The following is a 22,614-nucleotide window of genomic DNA, read 5'->3' on the forward strand; positions in this document are numbered from 1 at the left end:
TTAAAAGTGCTTCACAAAAATATTGTTTGGGTGTTTTTTTTTTTTTTTTTAATATTAACTAATTAGAATGCTAGGATTGTAGTAGCGTTTTACACAGGTGATTTGAGCCAAACAATCTAGACAGAAGTTATTTACATTTTTAGAAAAGTTTGCTAAGAAGAAAATACTCTCCTGACAAGACTTTATGACAATAATTTAGTACATTTTAATGTTTTTGCTTCACAAAGATATGCTACAGTGACCTCTGTAGTTTTAGAATGATAGCAGAATAAAGTTGTGACTTACCAGTAGCTATAATTGTATAATTCAAAATATCAAAAAAAGCTCTTGACTCTTGAATTCCATGCTAGAAAGAAGGAGAAACGTTAGCTTCAAAGTGGTATAGAGAGTAAGTGTTAATTCTTCTAAGTTGTAAGGGTTTTTTTTTGTTTGTTTGTTTTGTTGTTGTTTGTCTTATGGCTCTACTGGTCCTTTACAGGATCTTAATTTATCACAGATATAAATAGTAAGTGCTCTGTCCTCATATGCAGAAGATGGAAGCTGAGTGGAGTTATTCAGAAATCTTGATCTGTTTTACCTCTTGTTCTGTTTGCAGAAAAGTCATTTTATCCTTCTTTCTGTTTGCCTTATTAACACCTCCATAATGGTTGTGTATTATTCAAATCTAGAGGTGTTGTACAAGATACAAAATCACTGCTTATGTTTTAAACATAACAAATTGTATTGAAAAAAGTGTAAAACATAAGCCATGTATCAGTGTATCTCAAAGAGATAAAATATGAAAGCTGTGATTTTTCTGGATAGACCTTAAAAAAACTGGCATTTTTAAAAAATGTTTTAAAATTGGATTAAGAGTCTATAATATGGATGTAAATGGAAGAGAACACTTTGGAAAAATCTTTCATCTTTAAATTACCACTGCCTGTGTCAGAAAGCACTACAATTATATTGTGTTTGTGCCTACATATAATTTCTTGTAAAAACTTAATAATAAAATTATACTGCATTTTTAGCAGAGTTTCATCTGAGAAGGTAACTTCTGGCAAACTTTTCTGACAATGTGAAGTACTGTTGGTAATTTCACAGATTTAACTGCGTATTATTTTAGTTCTCAAAATTTGATAAGGAAAGAAAAAAAAGAAAAAAAGCTGATTGGCTAAGCAGATATTAGAAAATTAAAGGAAATTCATGGATTTTGACATTGCAATTATAAAATTAAGGATTTTTCTTTTCTCAATAGTGAACCACAAGCTATGTGCTACATTGAAACATCTAACTTAGATGGTGAGACAAACTTAAAAATTCGACAGGTAGGAATTTCATTTTTGAGAATATTTCCAATGTTATTTTTAGTCTATTACTGCTTATAAAACATTTTAGGTGCTCCTTTTAGAAGGCTGTGAAATTTAATTATTTTGAATAAAAAGCCATGGGTTATTGCTATCTCATTAATGTTTTTGTTCCCTTCATTAAATGGAGGGAATAAATGTTTAAACCTTAAGCTATTTCTTGCACTTCAGGGGGTTTCTTGTGAGTGAGTGAACAAGTGGAATGGATTTGTTGTTCAGGTATGTTTATTTTTAGAGGATAATGGAGACAAAAGCACTGCAGAAAGATGCTGCTAGTGCTGTATTGTCCTTGAGGGGCAGATAGAGAATGGCAGTTTTTAACTGAGTGTGCAGTGTTTTGCACGGACATTATTGCTGAATTACATGATTATCTATGAGCCTGTCTTCATCATGATATTTTACAATACCAGGGTACTTTTACTCACTGTAAAATGTAGTGGTCCTGTTTTATTCCCACAGGAATATTGGCTTTTCATGTCTCGCACTGTCAGATTTGAAATATGCAGAATGGTAAATTGGAAAGTAATTTTAAATGTGGTAACAAACTTTTTTTTACAGGGTTTGCCCCTAACATCAGATATAAAAGACATAGAAAGCTTGATGAGACTTTCAGGCAGAATTGAATGTGAGAGCCCAAACCGACATCTGTATGACTTTGTTGGAAACATCAGACTGGATGGGCATGGGTACGTAAATCCAAGGAGAAAGATCTTGGTAGTTTCAATAAGTACATAAGTACAGTAGTAAATAAGTGCATATTGTTGAACTACTCCAAATACAATTAGTAAGGTCTTCATTCTATAGTCCAGAGAGGTAAAAAAAAAATAATAATAATAAAAAAATAAAATTTCTGATATATTCTTTATTACTCTTTATTCTTCAGAAAATTGCAGTTGTAAAATCTTCTGATGTCTGCAGATTGAGTTTTAATACTAGCTGATCTTCAGAAGTCAATAGCTATTAATAATAGAAGGGTGTATGAGCCAAATTCTAAAATTTTGGGGATTTGTAGCTATTACGTAACTCATTTTGTAAGGATCTCATTCCTTGTCTATTAATTATGTATTATAGAATCTGTACGTAAGAAATTTCTTTTATGATTTTGTTGTTGTTTTTGCAGGATTTTTTGTTTCTTCTTTTATTATCTTGTTGTTTTTTTGCTATTGTTAGAGGAACTGAATCCATTACTATGTACTTCAAATTCTCTTAATTAAGTAGCCTAAAGACATTTAATACCTTAGCTCACTGAAAGTGTTTCTTTAAAAATGGACAGCCTCAGTGCAATTACAGCATATGTGCTTATAAAGCTACTTAAATTCTTAGTAATTTTAAGTGTTTACACAATAGGTATTTGGAGTCTTCGTAGTTTCAAAGCTAAATTGATATATTAGGAGTTTAAAATTTAGTATTAGATTGAGAACTGTTTAGTGCTTCATTCCTGAAGATTTACATTGTATTTTTTTTTTAATTTGTTAGGATTTTATTTCTCCATGTGCATTGTTATCCATGTTTGTGTTTCTAGACTGATAATATATACTACTAACTAATTCTTAAATACCTTTTTTGTATTCCATTTTTATTTACTGATTTCTTACAGATGCATTCCGGGAGTTTTCAGTCGCAAGAGTGTGGATCTATTATAATTCCACTGTACTTGTCGTTAAGAAGAGAAAAACATTTACCTGTAATTCTTCTCTGAAGGTAATAGTTATACTAGATCCACACATCCTTCCTTCCTCCCTGGCTAGGGAGAAAACACTTTTCTGCTTAACTGAATTATTTAATTTTAAAATTTGAGTAAAAAAGAAATATTAAATGTGGTGATGGCTGGTGTGCCTCGAGAATGTGTAGGAGCATGCCATCTGCTGGTCAAGCAAATTGTCATTTGAGAAATTCAGTCTGGGAACATTTACATATATTTACTGTTCAGTAGGATAGTTCCAAAAGTGTGGTTCTAATATAATATTTACCTTCAGTGAAAAAGAATTGCAGGTAAGTAACTTTTTTTGGATCCTGACCTAATTTCCAACCAGAAAAAATCAAAGATGAGTTCTCTTTCTGCCCATATTATCTGTAACACAGATTAATCTAACTAGCATTCATCTAGTTGTTTAAGATCCCACAATTAGATTTTTCACTGTATCCACTATCTTGACATTTTTGGAAAAGCAAAGGAAAAGGAGTAATGGACACTTCTCCCTTTTATTTCTTCTTTCCTTTTATAAACTCACTGGAGTACAAGAATGCTGTGGTCCGTAAATGTTGTATCTGGGTGGTCTTTTCAATCTTTTCCTCTTCATTTCCTGGGAGAGCAGCTGTAAAAAAGGCAGTGGTTCTTTTTTGGATTTTTAATATTCAAGAAAGTAGAACTCCATTACAACTAATCTTTTTGCTAGATCTGTAGATTCTTTTAAAGTCAAAAATATTTTCATTGTATCCTCAGTTTTTGAGTGTTAACTCTGTATGTGAAAGGTGCAGCTCTTTTTTAATGCACATAAATGTGTATGATTTTTAGGAGTTGAAGACTATTAGCTGGAGAAAGGAGAAAAGTTCTTTAGCCTGGATAAATTTGAAGTTATGATAAATACCTCAGAGGAAAATAGATTGGCAAGTTACAATGGTAGACATTTACTGTCCAGACCTGAAGTAAACATTTTCCTGAAGACCATCTTGAGGAAATTGTGAATAAATGCTTGATAAAAAGAAAATCACCTTGCTATGTAAGGTTTCAAACATGTCCTTGAAATTAATATGCCAGTGACAGCCTTAGCTGGGTAGTATGCTGAAGGGATATTTCCTCATTAAGAACATTCTTAACTGAATATAAGCAACATATATTGCTAGAAACCATTAGTCGTGCAGTATGCAATAGGAATCAAGAGCTGGGGCAATTTTGAGAAGGTTGAGGCCAAGAGACTTGAGTTCTCTGTCCAGTGATAGCACTGTTACAGAATGAGGTACGGTCACAGAGTTGAAAGTAGCATGACACCTGGCAGATAGGGACTTTTCTGTCTGTCCCCTGTTGTTCTGTTGTTTGTCTTCATCTGTGCAGCAGTACTGCTGGAGAACACTCCCACAGGCTGCAAACACCATTCTGTTTTAATAGTCTTCCTAGTAACAGGCCCTTGAGGATAAAATCCTGTTCCAGATTGGAGGGGTATCCATAGACTTTTGAGAGCTGTTTGATGGATGGGAAGGGGGGGGGGGGGAATGTCTACTGCCGTAAAAGGGACTTCACTGCATACTCGTCAGAGTTTTTAAGAGGGGAAATAAGCAGGAGGGTTAAGAAGTTGCAGGAGTCTTAGAACTCAACCTGATACTTTAAGGAGTACAAGTAGGGGTACAAAGTTTTTTCTATTGCCGTACTAGAGTTTCATTTCCTCTTCATGTTAGTAGAAGGGACAGAAAGTCTTGGCATTCCAGATAAGGTCTACAATTTTCAAAGTTTCCAGTTTATCTGGGGTAACGTGGGCATATTATCAAAAAGGCTATTGCTTTCATCTTTTATAGGTGAAATTCTTGAAAAATCTGGTTAATCTTGAAATGACAATTCATTTCATAACTTTTATATGCTTTAGAGAAAGGAATGCATTTTAAAAAAAGGAAATAATATTTTATGATAAAATGAGTCCTTCTTAATGATTATTGGCTACTTCAGAGCCCTTCAGTTCCTTTCATACTTGAAAGGAAAATAATTTTCTTCTTATTTTACCACAAAATGAAAATGTTACAATTCATGTCAATTTCAGTATGTTGTATATTTTTAGGTTCTTTTTTGTTTTTTGGTAGTATCCTAGGCTGTAAATCATGGCTATGTAGTGTTTGTTATTTGCCTGTTCTGTATGGAAAAATATTTAAACATTTTTTTCAGAACAGATTTTTTTTTTTCCTAGTTTCTGTGTGAACTTATTCCAAAAAAACTCTGCTACAAAAAAAATTGCTACTGTTACTTTTAGGGGAGGAAGAATGTGTTTCTTCTTTACTTGCAGACTTTTCACTTTAAAAGCTTTTTTATGAGAGGATAGAAGGGGAAATGAGGGTTTAGAAGAAATTAATACATGAAACTTTCTGAAACTGCCAGAAATATTACTAAATATGATGGCTTGCTCGAGCTATTTATAGCTTATGTATCAGAGGGTATAACTGCTATGGACAAGCAACTTCTATGTTATCCTAACATGTTGATTTTCAACAGCTGTGGAGATGATAGATTTAAGTGAGAATGGCAAGCACTAAGGCGCTATTGGCAAATCTGATAACTATTATTTAAATAGGCATAAGTGCAAAACCAGGAAATTAACTGTATGAGGAGCACAGATAATTATCTAAATTTTATTTTATAAAAAAGGATACTAAGGTACAGTATGTTGACTAAGTCAGTTGTCTAAATTTAAGAAAGTTGAACGTTTCCAGCATTTTATGCATTCCTCATACAGCTGGAAGAAAAGATTAAGCTGAGAGTTCAGAGAAGACTATTTGATTTGAGAAGTGCTTTGGAAAAATCAATTTTGTAAGAGTTGTCATGTTTCAGTGTACAATTAGACAAAACTTTGTAATCTGAAAGGAAAATTAACATTTCTTGGTTTCAGCATGTTTACTATGCAGTACTGTATCTTTAATGTTAATAATCAAAATTAAGTGATAAGTAGTACTGTTGTAAAATATTTAAATATTTGGGCTCCATATTTGACTTGCTTTAAACTGTCAGATTTTCTCTAAGTCAGCACACCAGATACTTTAACTCTGAAAATGAGGTTCTGGTGTATTTCCTATAATCATCTAAATTTGGAGATATGAGCTAATAAGTCTTAACAACGAATTATGAATTTTGCATTATCCTTATTGCATTGGCATTAACTGTTCTGTTGCTAAAATACAAAAATGCTTTCTTCTAGTACTGTTCCATTGGGATCTGACCAGATTCTTCTACGAGGAGCTCAGTTGAGAAATACTCAGTGGGTTCATGGGATCGTTGTCTATACAGGACATGACACAAAACTTATGCAGGTTTGTCGCTTGGACTTTTTTTTTTTTTTTTTAATTTTCTTACAATTACTTTGTTACCTTTTAATATGCCTTTGTAATAGGACACACACAAAAAAAGGAAGTTTAAGAAAACGTGACTAGATTAAGTATAATAGTTCAAATGTCAGTAATAGCGCGTATTTATTGGTTTGGCTTGAAGGAAATAATTGCTTTTAGAGCTGATAGACAGTTATCGATTCCTTAGAAAGAGTAGTTTTTCCCTAGTGAGAATGTTTTTTGATTCTGTTTTTGACTTGTGTTTTTGAAAACTGTTTTATTAGTAAGTTGGGTCGTTATAGTTTGCCTGTTCATCTTCTTTTGTTTTTGACTGCTCCTAAAACTGTCCTCTTGTGGAGCTTTCTTTCAAATACAAAGGTAAGCATTGTTGTCAGAAAATGAAGTGAAACTTGCTTTACAAAATAAGGAGGGAGGAGAACCATTCTTAAGCTATGAAGTTATTTTCCTGGTGGTGTTTGAAATATCAAAATTGAATTGTGTGTGTTCAACAAAAGAATGCTTTCCGTTCGGATATGCATGTCTCATTTATTGCTTTTCTGATCTGTAAAGGAGTTATTTTAAAATAAATTTGATTGTATTAATTAACAGTAACTTTCTATAGCTCTGATAGGATGTATGCACATATATTTAAATCATGTTTTAAATGTTTATGGTTAGCTGTTGGTGTTTAAGGTTTTTGTGGTTTTGCTTTCTTTTTCTTTGAGTGAAACATTTATGCCATTTATCATGATGATACCTGGGAGAATATTTAGAACAGAATTCAATAGCCTGTAATTTGGAAATTAGATCTCTGGACATCTTTTATTAACCGCTGTGTTTTTTTGTCTTTTGCAGAATTCAACAAGTCCACCTCTTAAAATGTCTAATGTGGAACGTATTACCAACATTCAGATTTTGATTCTTTTCTGCATCCTTATTGCCATGTCTTTGATCTGCTCTATTGGTTCAGCTGTATGGAATCGGAGGCATACTGAAAGAGATTGGTATCTTGATCTAAATTGTAAGCTGTAAAGTAATGTATTACTATTTTACTGTTCATTTGTCCTGAAGCCTTTCATTTTTGGAAAGGGGGATGATTGCCATCCTTCAATCAGTCCTTTATTGGTTGTTTATTGAAGTTGTTAGTCTAGGTTTATCACAGCTGGTGTAAGTTTTGCCTTTCTGTGCAACGTGAGTTGTTGCTAAATTCAGAAAGGGAAGTTTTGTTGTTGAAGCTTCTGCATCTCTGCAACTGAGGGAAGGAACACAGCAGACTTTGCCTTGCCAAGTGCTCTGCCAGTGTTATCCTTTTTTCTTTTCACATAGAAGGGATGTAGTCTACAGAGTGCAGAGGGAATAATTCGTACAGAAGAATGTTTGTTAACGTGTTGTTCAGCAAATGCCTCCTGTATGCTGAAAAATGTATCCTTCTAGCAGTAATTGAATAGGCTATTCAGAAAATTGACATCACCACATTATTGGAATGAAAATGGAAAAAATACCAATACTTGCTGTATTCTGCTGACATAGTCAAATTCATTGAAAATGAAGAAATTGTCAGTTATTGCTGATGAGTTACATGTAAAGGTGCGGTTTCTTCCCCAAACTTTTAAACTGTAACAGAAAATGATGCTGCAGCTTTATAGTTACACTGTTCAAGAATCTAAGTAAACACTGACTGCCAGTGTCAGATCCAAGATGGCTGCTCTTGAAATTAACAGGCAGAAAGATCTCCTCTTACCTAATATGTGGACAGCTCTACTCTCAGCTGACAAAGGCAATGGAATGTTATGCAGGTCTTCCAGCAGGATACAATGAATTGACAAAATTCAATTCTCAATGAGGGAACTAGATCTAAAGGAAGTCTTCATAAATATACTTTATGATCTGTTAGTGATGATTTCAGAATTTCTTACAGAGGGTCTAGAGACTTCTTTACTTAGATAGTCAGGCTAGAACTAAATTTTCTTCTTCTGACACCGAGTCTTGAATACAAAGCTGCCCAATATAGTAGTCAAATAAATAATTATGGAAGTCTGTGGAAGCAGTTCTGAAGCTTTTATTTTTTTATTCCTGAAAATAAGAAAACTTGAAATAGTGGCCACTGAGATTTGATGGGATTTTCAAGTGATTGTCCTTATCAGTCCACTTCCTTACATGATTAAATGGACTTCTGATGTTTCTTTAAGTTATGCCCTTTAGAATTGTTCTTGATCAAGGTACTGCTAATACGTAAGAAGCAATTTATTCCTCTTTACCTTTATTGAACTCTGTTGTTTATTTAATTACATTCTCATTAGAGTTCCGTCTTTTCTGTTCTGAGGAATGCTATTTGGAATTTTGTTGGCACAATTTTTATTTTTAACCAGCAGTATGTATCAAACTTAATTTAATCTAGATTGCCATTAGTTAGAATAAGTGTTACCTCCATGATCTTCCAAATTTGTACTTCGTTTGATGCTAGAATTGGTATTAATGAAAGTATCCAAAACTTGGATTTTACTGTAACAAGCAGGTCCACATGGCATAGGCCCACAGCCACAGCCCTGTATCTGTCAGAAGGATGTTTGTAGAGGACACCAATTGATGACCCTGAGCACGCTGATGGATTATTATTTTTTTTTTTTGGCCACAACAGAAAAAAATAAAACAGCATGTGTTTTTGAAGCAATTCTGAATCGCATGCAGTAGAAATGCAAGGGGGCAGTGTGTACAATAAAAGGACTGGAACAGGATCACCGGGATTTTCAACTGGGAGAGCTGCTGATTTTCTGGAGGGCAGCCTTCTGCAACAGGCCACAATTTTGAAAAATCTTAGCCACCGTGAAACTCAGTTTCTGATCCTTGCTCTATTTCTCTTTTCTTCTCTCTTAATATCAGGCTGTAGGCACTGCTAAAACCAGATAATTTCCAAGCGATGGTCATAAGCCTATATAGGCTAACACAAGAGTACTTCTTAACATGGGCTAACACGTTGATCTTGTTATTCATTGTTGTGGAATGTAGCCTCAGTACTCTTAAATTGCTGATGGTTCATGTTGTTTAAGGAACCTTTCTTGCTGCATACAGTTTTTAAGGCAGTAATTTATAAATTCTTAGGTGTCTTTTTAGACAGAATTATAAAATCAGCAGTGTTCTGAATACACTACATACGCTTGCTTTGGAATATGGTCTTAAATGTTTTCTGTTTTGCTTTGTTTTTTTTTGGCAGATGGTGGAGCAAGCAACTTTGGTTTGAACTTCTTGACTTTTATCATTCTCTTCAATAATCTAATTCCGATCAGTTTGTTGGTTACACTTGAAGTTGTTAAATTTATCCAAGCATATTTCATAAATTGGGTAAATATTTCTATAATAAATATTAATGTCTAAAACTGAGTGGCTTGCAATTAAGTTAAACACTTGTTTATATATAGGTTTATTTTCTTATGGTTAATACTTAAGAGTGCTGTTTATTATTACTGAGACCCAAGAAGGTAATTATATGTGGCTTTATTTACCATTTTATACTCATACAAGCTATTTGTAGCACTTTTTACAGTGCTTTGTTCTTTCTCATTAATTCTGAGGCATCAGATCTTCAGCCAGAATGATCAGAAGAAAGTATCTTGCATCCTAGAGGAGTTTTGTATTGTTTCATTTTTTGTATTTTTTCTGAGCTTAGCCCATATTTCTTTGTTTTTTCCCTATATGTAGCCTTTTTGCTTTTTCTGCCACTGCACTTTAAAGGTTTTGGAACAAAACCATTGTCTATTATTATTATCTTTTGCAGAGTGTATAAAGAACATTTGAATAGTTTCTTTTTCTGCCATTGGAAAAAGGGTTATCAGTTGGGTTGCTTGTGGGACAAATATTGGTTTGGGGGTTTTTTGTGTTTTTCTTTTTTCTTAAAGCCACATAAGGGATTTTTTTTTATCATGCCTTCAGTTTTTCAGTTTTATCTAAATGTGAGTTACTCATGCCATTGTCAACTCTTTAATCTGATTCCTTGGTCAAGGGCATGAAGTAGATTTGTGTGAGGTCAGGTAGACAGAGATAAAACACTCATTAGCAAAATCATACTTCATTGTAAAAGTTAAATATTTTTGTGAGTAGTCAGCTATTTTTTATTTCTTTTGTGCTATGGCAAAATTATCATGCAAATTATAAAAGAATGGGAGGAATTTGTTCCTTTGTGTTCCCTATTCAGTAAACGCTAACCTACATTGAATGTGCAGATTGGCAACTAGTGTCTATGGACCGAATCCTAAAGGAGACAGTTGTAACTTCTGTTCCCTCTATTTCACATAATGAGGGATTTGTTGTCCTTAAATACATTTATGTTAATAGGGAACTCTGGATGTTTTCTATCTTAAGGATAATCCTTCTGTGTGTACATGAGGTATCAGTATAGAGAATTTGGCTATTTGCAATTTGTAGCACTATACTGCCATACTTTAGCAGTGTTTTCTTATTTTTACTGTATTTTAAATGGAACTGTTTTTGTTTGGGTTTGTTCTGGGGGGGGGGAGGAAGGACTAAAGATGAGAGAGAAGAAAGAAAACAACTAACAATGTATCCTGAAGTTATTGTGTACTCTTAAATTTATCTCTGTCTTCAGTTTAAAGAATGTTTATGGTAGTATTCAGAAGTGGGAACAATGTGGATAGTTAAGACTTGCTTCACGCTAAATGTTACAATGTTTCTGTCAGTTGACAAATCTGTTTTAGGTGCACGGGTTTGACAGTTTTGCTAGTACTCAGATTACCTCCAGTATTCTGTGAAATCTTAGTCTTTACAGATTCTGATGTTAAAACGGAAAATCTAATTTCTTTTGGAGATATTTGGAAGTGATCCGATTGTGTTTGTGGCTCCCATGTTGAAATAAATAGAAGTAGATCCCTTGTCTTTGTGTTCAATCTGTTCTTCTGTGTTTTTCTTTGCTGATTAGGTGCCAGATTTTTTTTTTCATAACAAGTTCTGGAAAGATAATTTTGAAACATATGCTTTCATTTTTCTTATAGGACATAGACATGCATTATGAACCTACTGACACTGCTGCAATGGCTCGGACTTCCAATCTCAATGAAGAACTTGGGCAGGTAGAGAAGATTACTGGCTCTAAGTCAGTGTTTTAAAATTTAAATACTTAAATAAGTGAGAGCTTATTTTTAAAAACATATGTGCCTTAGTCTTTTTATTTTACATGTTTTTCTTTATTTTACATTTTCTTAATTTTGACAGATAAATTCTGCATTTTGTTTTGGAGTTCCCTCTTAATATTGTAAAAGCAGTCACTTTTCACAGGAGCTCAGTTGTGTGTTCTTTGTTTTCTGAAAGTCTGACTTTGTAGAACTGTATTTGGGCCCTGTAGCATTCTTCCAGTACATAAAGGGTGGGGAGGATTCTTTGTCAGGGAGTATAGTGATAGACATGGGGTAATTTAAACTAAAAGAGGATAGATTTAGATTAGATACACAGAAGACATTCTTCACTCAGAGTGGTGTTGCACTTTAATAGGCTGACCAAAGAAGCTGTGGATGCCCCATCCCTGGAGGCTTTCAAGCCAGGTTGGATAGGGCCCTGGGCAATCTGATCTGGTGGGTGACAGCCCTGCCTACAGCAGGAGCTTGGAAGGACCTTAAAGTCCGTTCCAACTTAGATTGTTCTGTGATGCTTTGAAGATTGTGGAAGTGGTAAAAATATATTTACTTTATTGTGTTTATAGCCGAAATTGTACTAGATATGTAAGTAACTGCCAAAATTAATACATAATGATTTCATCGTTCATTTAGGTCAAATACATATTTTCTGACAAAACGGGTACTCTGACATGTAACGTCATGCAATTTAAAAAATGTACTGTGGCAGGAGTTGCTTATGGGTAGGTATTTTATTATATATTTATTTGTTTACTTGTATGCCTTTCCTCTGCCTATGCATATTTGAACACAGTTAAATTAACACCATAATAAACTTAGTAGTAGAAGCAGTAGATGCAACTAGGGATCAATTTGTTTGTGACTATGATATGCTATTAATAGGAAGCATGAATGCTTCTTTCTGCAAGCAAAAGTATAGCTATCCTTACTGCTGTAACACAACTTCAGTATACTTGTTTTTTTTTCTGTTACTGTGTCTGTTCAGTGTTTGTTTCTTTTATTTTTTTAAAAAGCAAAGTCTGCCTTCAAATTTGCGAAAGTGCATGGACTTCCTTATTGGTTCACGCTTCATATTTTGCATGCTTTTTCACTAGATAATAGAGGATGAACAAGAACTTGAACTGCCGTGCTCTACCACATAATCTAGATAGCTTTTATGAGGATTGTTTAAATTACATAACTCATGGTATTGGTGTTGCTATTACGAGATGTCTCCAGATAAATGCAAACAAAGAATTTTGTTACTTATTTGTCAGTAGTTGCAGACAAATTCTTCAACTGAGTTTGCAAAGGCTTCAAACTTCCAAGGTGGTTCACTTAAATTAAATTCTTTAGAGCAGTGAATAGAGCAGAAGCATTTATATTTTAAGTGACAGCATGGCTGCCCAGTATGAGAGATGCTGGACCTATTCTGATCAGTAAGCTGGTAATTAGATACCTCTGAAAGTGGGCAGAGACCAAGCAAGTCTGTGAGATTAAGTTTATGGCTTAAGCCAGCAGTGTGGCCTTATCATTTGGATAGTTTTGAGGATTCTAATGTCAACTTTCTGTTTTGAGAAACTTTGATCCTTAACCATACTGTGTTGGTTTTTTTAATTTAAGACCTGTAATAAAGTGCCATTCTAAACCTGATATTTTATATATCTACTTGTGCACACACACACAACTCTACATCAGCTAAGTCAGCTAATTGTCATCACCGGGTTGAATCCTGATTTGCAATGGCTAGCTATGCTTTTGAATATTTGAACTCAGATAAGTTTTGTTATCATAACAAAAATTAAAACTTACCTTTTGTTTACAATCAAAACATTGTTCAAGTGTATATTGAAATATAAAGTAAGAATTGTAATTTGTTCAACTGGTAGAAGTTAGTAAGCAGGCATGGATGAAAATGATAGCTTTTGCTTTATAAAGCCTCAAGAGAAATATAATATTTTTTGCAGTGTTATTTTCTAGGCACTAGCAAAATACTCAGTTGAGATAGCTTTACTTTTTTTTAGTCATTTAATTTCATTAACTGCCTTCTCTTTTATACATAATCCAATTTTTTTTTAGCCTTTGTGATTCTTTTTCCTATCCCTATTTCTCTTCCTCTCTTCCTCTCTTGCTTCATGTGCAGCGATTGCCCTGAACTTGAGGACTATAGTGTTCCTTCAGATGATTGGTAAGCTCTCAGAATCAAGCAGTATGTGGTATTTGTTTAAAACTGAAGCTTAAAAACAGTGAGATTTTTTCAGAAAGATGGTTTATTGCAGAATATTTTACTCAAAAGTCATTTTATCTTCGAGTTGATGCAGCCCAACCAAGTCTTACACCAATTTATGAATCAGAATTCTCTGGCATTCAGATCTGTACTCTGGGATAGAATTGATGATAGGGTCACTGAGGTATCCTACCGGTAATCGTGTACAAATCCAAATTGTATACTGAAGAAAACTTTGTTTTTTATAAAGGTACATGGTACTGTGGTAACTTTGGTCACACTTTTCTCCTGTTATCCCGTAACGGTTTAGTAATAATCCCTAAGGTGTTCGAAAAATAATGTTTGAGAGTAAAAAATACATAAGTTAGTGTTAGTATTTTGCTTCCTGCAAATGGTTTTAGAGAATTACCTTTACTTAATTCTTTATTGAAACTGAGATAACAGATTCCTTTGAGGAGACAATCTCTTAACAGGGGCCCTCAGGAAAGACTGAGTCCTGACTTCCTTGCTGTTGCCTACTGCATGATGCCTTACATTTCCTTCATTGTTCTTTCTTAAACTAAATATTTAGTCTTTTTCAAAATAAACTGAGGTAAATTGAGGACAAAAGTCACTTACAATCTTTAAACTATTCTTATTGTATTTCTTGAAAGTCATGGCAAGATATGTCGCACAAAACTGTGTTTAAAAAAAAAAAAAAAAAAAAAAAAGCAGTACTTTATAAGCTATCAATGACATGTAAACATTCACAAATTAAAATACTCAGGAAAATTATTTTTTGTGTGGAGGTCCATTGTAATTAAAAACATCTGCTTGACTAATATTTCTAGACTTAAATAATGTACCAAATTCCAAAGCTTTTAAATATTTTTTTTTTAATTATAGATATTTTCTGTCTACCTGGAAAACAGTTATACCTACAAGTATTTTTCAGATTTAGTACTGAGAATCTGAAAAATATCCTAAAGTCTTTGTCTAAAAATTTTAAGCAATCAAAGCTTGAAATTTATAAATAAATTGAATGAGTATGAAACTGCTAACATTTTGCCCAGCTGCTCTGCATTTAAAGTAAATAAATATAAATCTTGGTGATTGAGGATGCTTTGAATTTCTCACTTCATAACAGGCTTTTGGAAAAATCTGTCCTTGAGTAGTTGTGCAGAATGCTGTCGTTTTACATTCCTTCAGGGTAATTCAAGAGTATAACAGCTCACTTTTTTGGTTTTCATAAAAGATCTTTAGACTGCCTTTGAGAGAAACATGGCTTATCCTTCAATGAAAATCACTACAGGGCAAAATCCAAAATAAATGAAAATAATATTTTCCTCTGAGAGGGTTCATTTTTCAGAACTGTTCTATGTCACTGAGATTCAAACTCAACTGGATTGTCTTGATGCTCGGCAATCAGTTGATAAGAAGTCTTTCTAGAAGTAGCTACTTCAGCCAGAAGACCTCTGCAGTGTGAGTGTTAGTGTAAGACTGTTTCTCAAGGACTATCTCCATCTAGTGTCTCTTCAATCCTTTGCTACTTCATCCTTACTTCTGTGTCCTTTATACATCAAATTAGGTTATTTTAGTCATGAGTAATGGGAAACAAACAGAATGTTTGTTCCATAATGTCTGAACTCAGTTTGCTTACTCCTTCAGGTATGACTTTCTTTTCTGCAAACACATTGCAAACCTATGACAAAGCTGTTAATTTCTTAAGAAATTTAAGTTCTTCCAGGTTTGTGTTGTTCTAAGTCCTTCCAATAATATCCTTCAGTGGAAATCAGATAACAAGAAGCCAGTCTTGCTTTGAAAACTTTATCCTGTGTTATCTGAAGTGAGCAGAAAAACATACCTGAATTCAAGTGTATTTGTATAAGGTTTATTAAAATTAGGTAAACTTTGACCTCTAACAAATTCCTATTTCCTTCATTTTTGCACTGTGTGCAACTACAGCCATTCTTGTAACATCTTAAACCAAAATTTATGTTTGACCTGAGCACGGAAATGTGGATTATTTGCATATGAACTATTAAGTATATGCTAATGGTGATCTCTCTTTTACCAAATTATTTCTAGGCAGGGCTCACAAAATGGAGATGAAAAAATGTTTAGTGACTCATCACTACTGGAGAATCTTCAAAATAATCATGTAAGTAATACAGAAACAATTACCATTGTTTTCTGAATTTTCAGTGTTGCTTTTAGCAAGTCAAAGTGTTTTCCTGTGAGGGAAAATATGTTCTCATACAGAATCAGCATGCCCTCATGAATATCTTTACATTATTCATTGCTGATGCATGTTGATTAGATCCACCTGGAAATAAATCTGTTTTCTGGTAGATATATAGTATTAAGTGTATATAATATGGGCAAGATCCTTTAAAATTTCAATCTAATTTCAACAATGTATGTTAAATGCATTTGTAAGCGATTTGGAAAAGAATCTCTAGCATAGACCTTTAAAGATGCCCAAAAGAATCCGGGGGTTTGCGATGTAAGAGGGACAAACCTGCTCGCAAGAGCTTTGAATTTGTTTGAGTTCTGTAAGTTACTCATTAGTGTTTCAGTGTGGAATTGTTACGTTTTCAGATATTATTTTATAAGGTAATTAATTTCATCTTTATGGTTGACATTCTAACACTGATCACAGATACTGAATATATGCTACAAAAAACCTTGATTGAGGTGACTACTTTGAGCTTATTTAAGGGAAATATAATAGTTTCCTTTGGAATAATTTGATTCATTTTGCGAACTTAATCTGTACTAATATATTTTTTAGTTCTTATTAGTCAAAAACAGTCAGTTATTTCTGCTTAGATATATTATTTTTCCCTCCTTTGGTTAAACTATCTGAAGTTCTTTCAGCTTTGCAGATTTTGAAGTGTTTGAGACGCTTATCTTAGTGTCTTCCTTTAAGAACTAGCTGCCTGACCTTATGTTATTTTGTACATGACTTTCAAGTTTGGTTGCTAAGTCTTTCCAAAGGTTCTTAAAAACTATGTTAATAAATAAGGTGTTAGACAAAAGCAATGCAGGAAGGAATAGTTTTAATAAAACAGCTCAAATCGAAAGAGACTTTCATCAATAATAAGAATTAGCTGTGAAATCATTTTGCATTTTCATCATTTGTACTTGCCTTCCCTATAAAATACTTGTTTGAATTTCTCTGTGTTTATGGTTTTTCATTTTTGATTCTATGATTGTAAATTATATAAACTCTATCTGCATACCTTATATTGAAGTGCACAGATGAGAAGTTATTCTGCACGCTGAAGTTGATACACAGACAGATAATGTCTGGTGGGCTTATCTGTTGATGTTCAAAAGAGCAATCTTCCATTAGCATTTTATTGGTTATTGTTTGTCCGTATCTATTATTACACTTTAGTAACTTATCGATTAAATTGTTAAACATTTTCTGCCATTTTTTTAGCCAACTGCACCTATAATATGTGAGTTTTTGACAATGATGGCAGTGTGTCATACAGCTGTTCCAGAAAGAGAAGGTGATAAGATTATATATCAAGCAGCATCTCCAGGTGAGAGTCGAGTAATTCGGAGAACATAAACATGCATACTCAACATGCAAATTTTGTTTAAAATTAATTATTTTGAACTATCTTCTGAAATTAAAGAAGAAAGCATCTCTCAAAAAAAGAGTAGATATCAGCTAGACTGTTTTGTCTAAAAAATAGGAACTCGGACTTTTCTGATTTGCTTTAGAAAATATATACAGGTTATGTAAGGGCAAAGAGTAATTAACCATGTTCTGTTCCTAAGCTGTCATTAGATAGCTGTGAATGTCTGATGGAAGTACTCAAATGCAAATGAAAATCTAACTGGAACATAAATGTATGTCCTTGCTTGTGAACTTATCTGTACTTGGTAACCATGGAATTTAGAACAAAGAGTTTGTAATCAAAAATGAACAAAATATGTTTTCAATGGGATAAAAGTAATGATAAGATCCTTTGAGAGTGAGAAAAAAAGTATAGCACAAAAGGTCTAGTTCAAGCCAACTCTCGTTCATAGGATGTTTTTGAATTCAGGAGAGAACAAAGCAAGGCAAAATCAAAAGCATCCATTAAATCATGGGGCAAACTAACAGTTTCTTCGTACATCTTGTAAAAAAAAGTACTACTAATTGATTTGTTGCAGATGAGGGAGCATTGGTCAGAGCAGCAAGACATCTTCGTTTTGTATTCACTGGAAGGACACCTGACTCAGTAATTATAGAATCTGTAAGTTCTTTGGGGAAACATTACAGTGTGGTGTATTTACTGTTACCATATTAAGTAATTATTGAATAACTGCATCATGGTACATATCCAGATGTTTCTTTGATTCTTCTGCTTTGGATTTTTTTGCATTAATTCTCACTTTTGTTTTTCAGTTGGGACATGAAGAAAGATATGAATTGCTAAATGTGCTAGAATTTACAAGGTAAGCACTTAATGTCTGTTTGTGAAAGTACATTGAATTTATCATGGATAAAAAATAATGTTTTTTTATATTCTTACAGGCAAGCTCTACAGACTTGGCTTTTGTTTCTATAATATGTGATGAGGCAATGTAATGCACATGATTAAGACCAAACTTCTGTTTTTCTGACAAAATGTTTATGGAGACACATTCTGTGTTATCTTTTTTGCTAATATTTTTCACATTTGCTTTTGCTCATTTCCCAAAATTTTTACTCTCGAGAACCTCAAAAAATGATGTGAAGTGAAATAGTAAAGTAAAATACTTCAAGTTAAATATATTCTTGAAAGTGCTAGAGTAATCTGATGTTTTGAAATTTATATTTGGAAGCAAGGGGAAGCCTCAAGTGCTACAGATAATTTATGTTTGCTTTGACTGATAGAATGTCTTTGCATATACATGTTTTTGATTTATTTAGATAATCCAGATTGGAGTCCATTCTTAACTGAGCTGGAACCCTAGAGCATCGATTTGTTTTCTTGGAAAGTGACTTTTCACTTACCTTGCTTTTGATTAAAAATGCCTGTCCAAGAAATTGGAATTGTAAAGATCCTCATAGTATGCAGGTTTTTTTCATTTGTTATGTAAACTAATTTAAATTGTATACATGATTGCAATTTATTTTTTAAGCATTCATGTAGTCCTGTTGCTTACTTTGTCACGGGATGGGGAAGAAATTTCTGTACTGAATCTCTTCTTTTTTTTATAATGGTTTCTTACAATTGTGCATGTGTAAAGTGACCATTATTTACCTTTCCCTGTCCTGTTTTGGTTCACTTGAGCTTACCTTGAAGATTCAATAAGTAAATTCCAAAGCAGTAGAAGTGACGGGGTTGAAGATAGACAGTTGCCTGTGATTTATGATAAAAGAAATAATGTGAAACATAGGGAAAAAGTCTGTGGAATAGAATAAAACAATAATGCTTCAAATACATTTTTTAGTGTTTTGAATGTATATTAATGAATGCTTGCAATTAACTTTAATTAATATTTTCATATCTATTGTGGAAGATATAATTGAAAATTTTCAGGCTTAGGCCATGATTTCATTCTCCTGTAGGCACTTTTTCTCATTCTGTGTTCTGAAAATGTAGCGAGCCTTTGGAGGATTTAGGTTTTCAGTGGATACCAATAACCCAAGTTTACCAAGCACTCAGTTTCTGTAGCTGTTTTTGTTCTTGTTGTGTTTAGCTTTACTTGGAACTGACTTACTGGAAGCACTAGAGGTCACCCTTGTTCCACAACAGAAGAATTTTTTGCTCCAAAACCCAACACAAACTGTGTGGGTAGGAACATGTTATCATCGGATGAGTAGTTTGTAACAGTCAACACTCCTGAGTAAAGAGTTTCCAGGTGTTCTAGGGTGTTTTTGCCCCAGAAGAAATGCATACAGATTTCTTGCTATCTTCCTACGCAAGCCAGATACGTCTGTTCAGCAAATAGAATGTAACAGTGTCAACATTTGATAAAGCACTTCTGAAGAGAAATTACAGAAGTAGAACTTGTAGAAATGGTTGATGGAGTTGTTTTATGGTATCCTCTTTTTACAGTGACTGTATATGTGCTTGTGAAAATAGTAGTAGTATACAATATCCTGCATTGATCTCTCCAGAAATAATGCCTCCTATTTATTTCCATGGAAGCTACAGAAGATACTAGGACTAACACTATTTGATGGGGCAAATTCTCAGCTACAAAACACTATCTTTCAACACAGTCACCACCATTAGCTGTGTTTTTTTGCTAGTGATGAAAAAGAGCCGGTAGGCTGTGCTCGTAAAAATCTGTACCAGCAAAAGTGACCATCACCACTGCTGAAATGGACCACCCACCACCTTACTGTGCTCACATCCTCTGTTTGGTCTCCATAAATGTTCAGCAAGTGTCAATGAATGTCAATGAGTACCAGTATTTTGGCATTCAATTCCATGCTTTTGTTTCATACGCACTTCCATATCAGACATTATTTTGTCAGACCCTCTGCTGCCATGTGCTGAGTACATGCACTGTCTTTTCACCTAACTAGGTAGAGAGTAGGAAAACGAGTACAAATTTGAGCATGTGATTCCTCATTTCAGTAAGCATAAGCTGTCTCTATTACCAGTGCACAAATTGCTCATCAGTGCAACATGACATTACATCAGCAGTGTTCCTGATGGAGGTTTTGGTGATACCTGCTTGTTAGATTAGTAGTAAAGTCTATTAAAATTAATTCCATTGATAATTATATTTCAGTATCTGGAATACGCAGCATCTATGGATTTAATTCACTAATTTTCACTTGCATCCCTGGAGCACGTCTCCACATCCTAGCAGATGTTAGTTACAGGGTAAGTTACCATGGTTAGTTACCATGGTTAGTTACAGGGTAAGGCTTCTGATGTAGAGACTGTAACTTGTCCAGAATGCATCAAGAGGTTGAGTAGTCCCGCACCTCAAACCAGTTTTATGAATAATGCACATTGCCTTGGCTGTTGTTCTGAGCAAACATAAGGCCTTCTAGAGCATTTGAGATTTTACCCCTTCTCCAAATAGGAGCCTGGATTTCTGTTTTGTTTTCCATCTGGAGAGAAATACTTCTAAATGTAGAAAAAGAACAAATGGCTGATAGAGTAGTTATCTAGCTTGGGTAGGTAGCAGTGCTTGTTTTCTGTGTTTGCATGGTTAAACTCTGATGTTTTTTTTATCTTAAACTTGAGATAGACATTATGTATTAATAAGGGGCTCATCAAGAGTGTTTCTGTCTCCTTATGATTGCTTCTGGCAATCTATAATCTCATGTCAATTCCATGGGACTTACCAGATATTCTACCTCCTATGAGAAAAAAACATAACAAAAAGTTGGTATCACACTGACAGTTATGTGCAGTAGTGCAATTTTTGTGGTTTCTGTATTTCACCACGAAAAATAAATAATACTGTCACTGCAGTGAAAACGCACATAAAAAGTTAGAAGTCTTTGACAGTAAGTCCTGCCTTTCTTGCACTTTTAAGAGAAATGTATTTCAGCCAAGGTTCAATAGCTGTCTTCATAGCTCAACTTTCAGAAAGCTGCAGGAAAACCTTGGTTATTCTCTAATATATCTTTGAAAGATTGATCACCATGCAATCTAACTTCAGATTCTGGTATTACAAGACAACTTTGTTAGTAGCTGTAAGGGAGGATATGTGTGTATAAACTTGTGTGTTTGTGTGTGTATATGTATATAAACACTTTTATAAATATATACATTTTAGAAAGACAAACCCTAAATAACAGGTTCCTCCACAGTCTTCACATTCAGACAGATATAATAAATTAAGATAGCTATAGGCTGAACAATCATGCCAGGAAGCAAAGTGAATCTCAGAAGTTGCCTTTATTATAGGCAACATAAGTGCAGTTTAGGTTATTTGAATTTCTCAATGATTATCTTAGCAGATGCCCAACTGGATAGAGTCTAAGGAGTTAGGAAATCTTGATTATCTAAGATTTTTTTAGATTAAAAATGAAATAGATATTCACTGCTGCAACTATTTCTCTTATGCTTTCTTATGCAGTAATCAGAGGAGAAATGTAATTATATATTGCTGTTCAAATCTGTAGTTGAAGTAAAGCGCACACAAAAAATACTTTTTTGAAGATAATATTCAGTCAGTTGCTTCACCAGTAATTTTAAAAATTCTTTCCTCAACCTATCTTCACATATTCCACTTACAGGATGTTTTCCTTGGCAATCTGAACTGTTGTATAATAATGCTATTTGATGATCTATAAATGAGATCCAGTTCCTAACAGGAACTGAACTTATAAATGGACCATTTACTTCCATCTGTTTTGTGCATTTTACTGTGAAGTACATGCATGATAAATTATTTTCATTCCCTAAATAGTTTCTGTGGATTTATTTTTAAAAATTGAAGCTTGGTAGAAGTGTGGTATAAATACACATTTTGTCTGGACATGAACTTGAATCTAAAGTAGGGCTTGTTGGAGAACTTCAAAGAGAAAAGAGAAAACGAAGATGACTGTCTTGTCCATGCTTTCTTCTCATTCCTACTATGATCTCAATCACTAAAACTGAAAGAAAAAGTACTTCTAATCCATTAACAATTAAGAGCTAGAGGGTAGGTAATATTAAGCAAGGCACCTTGTAAGTCTTATTATGCAGTGTTTTTAGCATGCTAAATTAAACAGAAGTATTTGTCAATAGTAACACAGTGCAGAGGCCTAGAGACTCTTTCTGTTTAGGGTAAAGAAGGACTTTATGATCCTGGCCACAAATGCTTTATGGCATAAGATGCTTTCTTTGTGATCAGTAAGAAAGCATTAAGATGACAGTAAAGGTTCTTAAATTCTTTTTACAGGAAAAGATCTACAAAGAAGAGCACAGGCAGACTGCATTAACTTCAGTGATTAGACAGTGAAATTTATATTTTC

General features: G+C 33.7%; 1 protein-coding gene across 4 annotated transcripts in view; it reads left to right on the forward strand.

Moving 5' to 3' along the window:
• ATP8A1 (ATPase phospholipid transporting 8A1) overlaps positions 1–22,614 on the forward strand; it is a 94,607-nt gene that overhangs the window by 22,947 nt on the left and 49,046 nt on the right. For 3 of the 4 annotated variants that reach the window (XM_042871480.1, XM_042871481.1, XM_042871483.1), the window contains 12 exons: positions 1,241–1,310; positions 1,908–2,035; positions 6,245–6,356; positions 7,227–7,392; positions 9,583–9,710; positions 11,375–11,452; positions 12,146–12,234; positions 13,635–13,679; positions 15,786–15,858; positions 17,146–17,251; positions 17,871–17,953; positions 18,106–18,155. In XM_042871480.1, coding sequence (XP_042727414.1) covers positions 1,241–1,310; positions 1,908–2,035; positions 6,245–6,356; positions 7,227–7,392; positions 9,583–9,710; positions 11,375–11,452; positions 12,146–12,234; positions 13,635–13,679; positions 15,786–15,858; positions 17,146–17,251; positions 17,871–17,953; positions 18,106–18,155 — 1,128 coding nt within the window. The remainder of the gene's footprint in view (positions 1–1,240; positions 1,311–1,907; positions 2,036–6,244; positions 6,357–7,226; positions 7,393–9,582; positions 9,711–11,374; positions 11,453–12,145; positions 12,235–13,634; positions 13,680–15,785; positions 15,859–17,145; positions 17,252–17,870; positions 17,954–18,105; positions 18,156–22,614) is intronic. The other variant, XM_042871482.1, reaches the window with a different exon arrangement.

This window comes from Lagopus leucura, unplaced genomic scaffold, assembly GCF_019238085.1.
Source record: "Lagopus leucura isolate 7727_CA_CO unplaced genomic scaffold, USGS_WTPT01 Super-Scaffold_100004, whole genome shotgun sequence".
In the NCBI taxonomy this organism is placed as follows: Eukaryota; Metazoa; Chordata; class Aves; order Galliformes; family Phasianidae; genus Lagopus; species Lagopus leucura.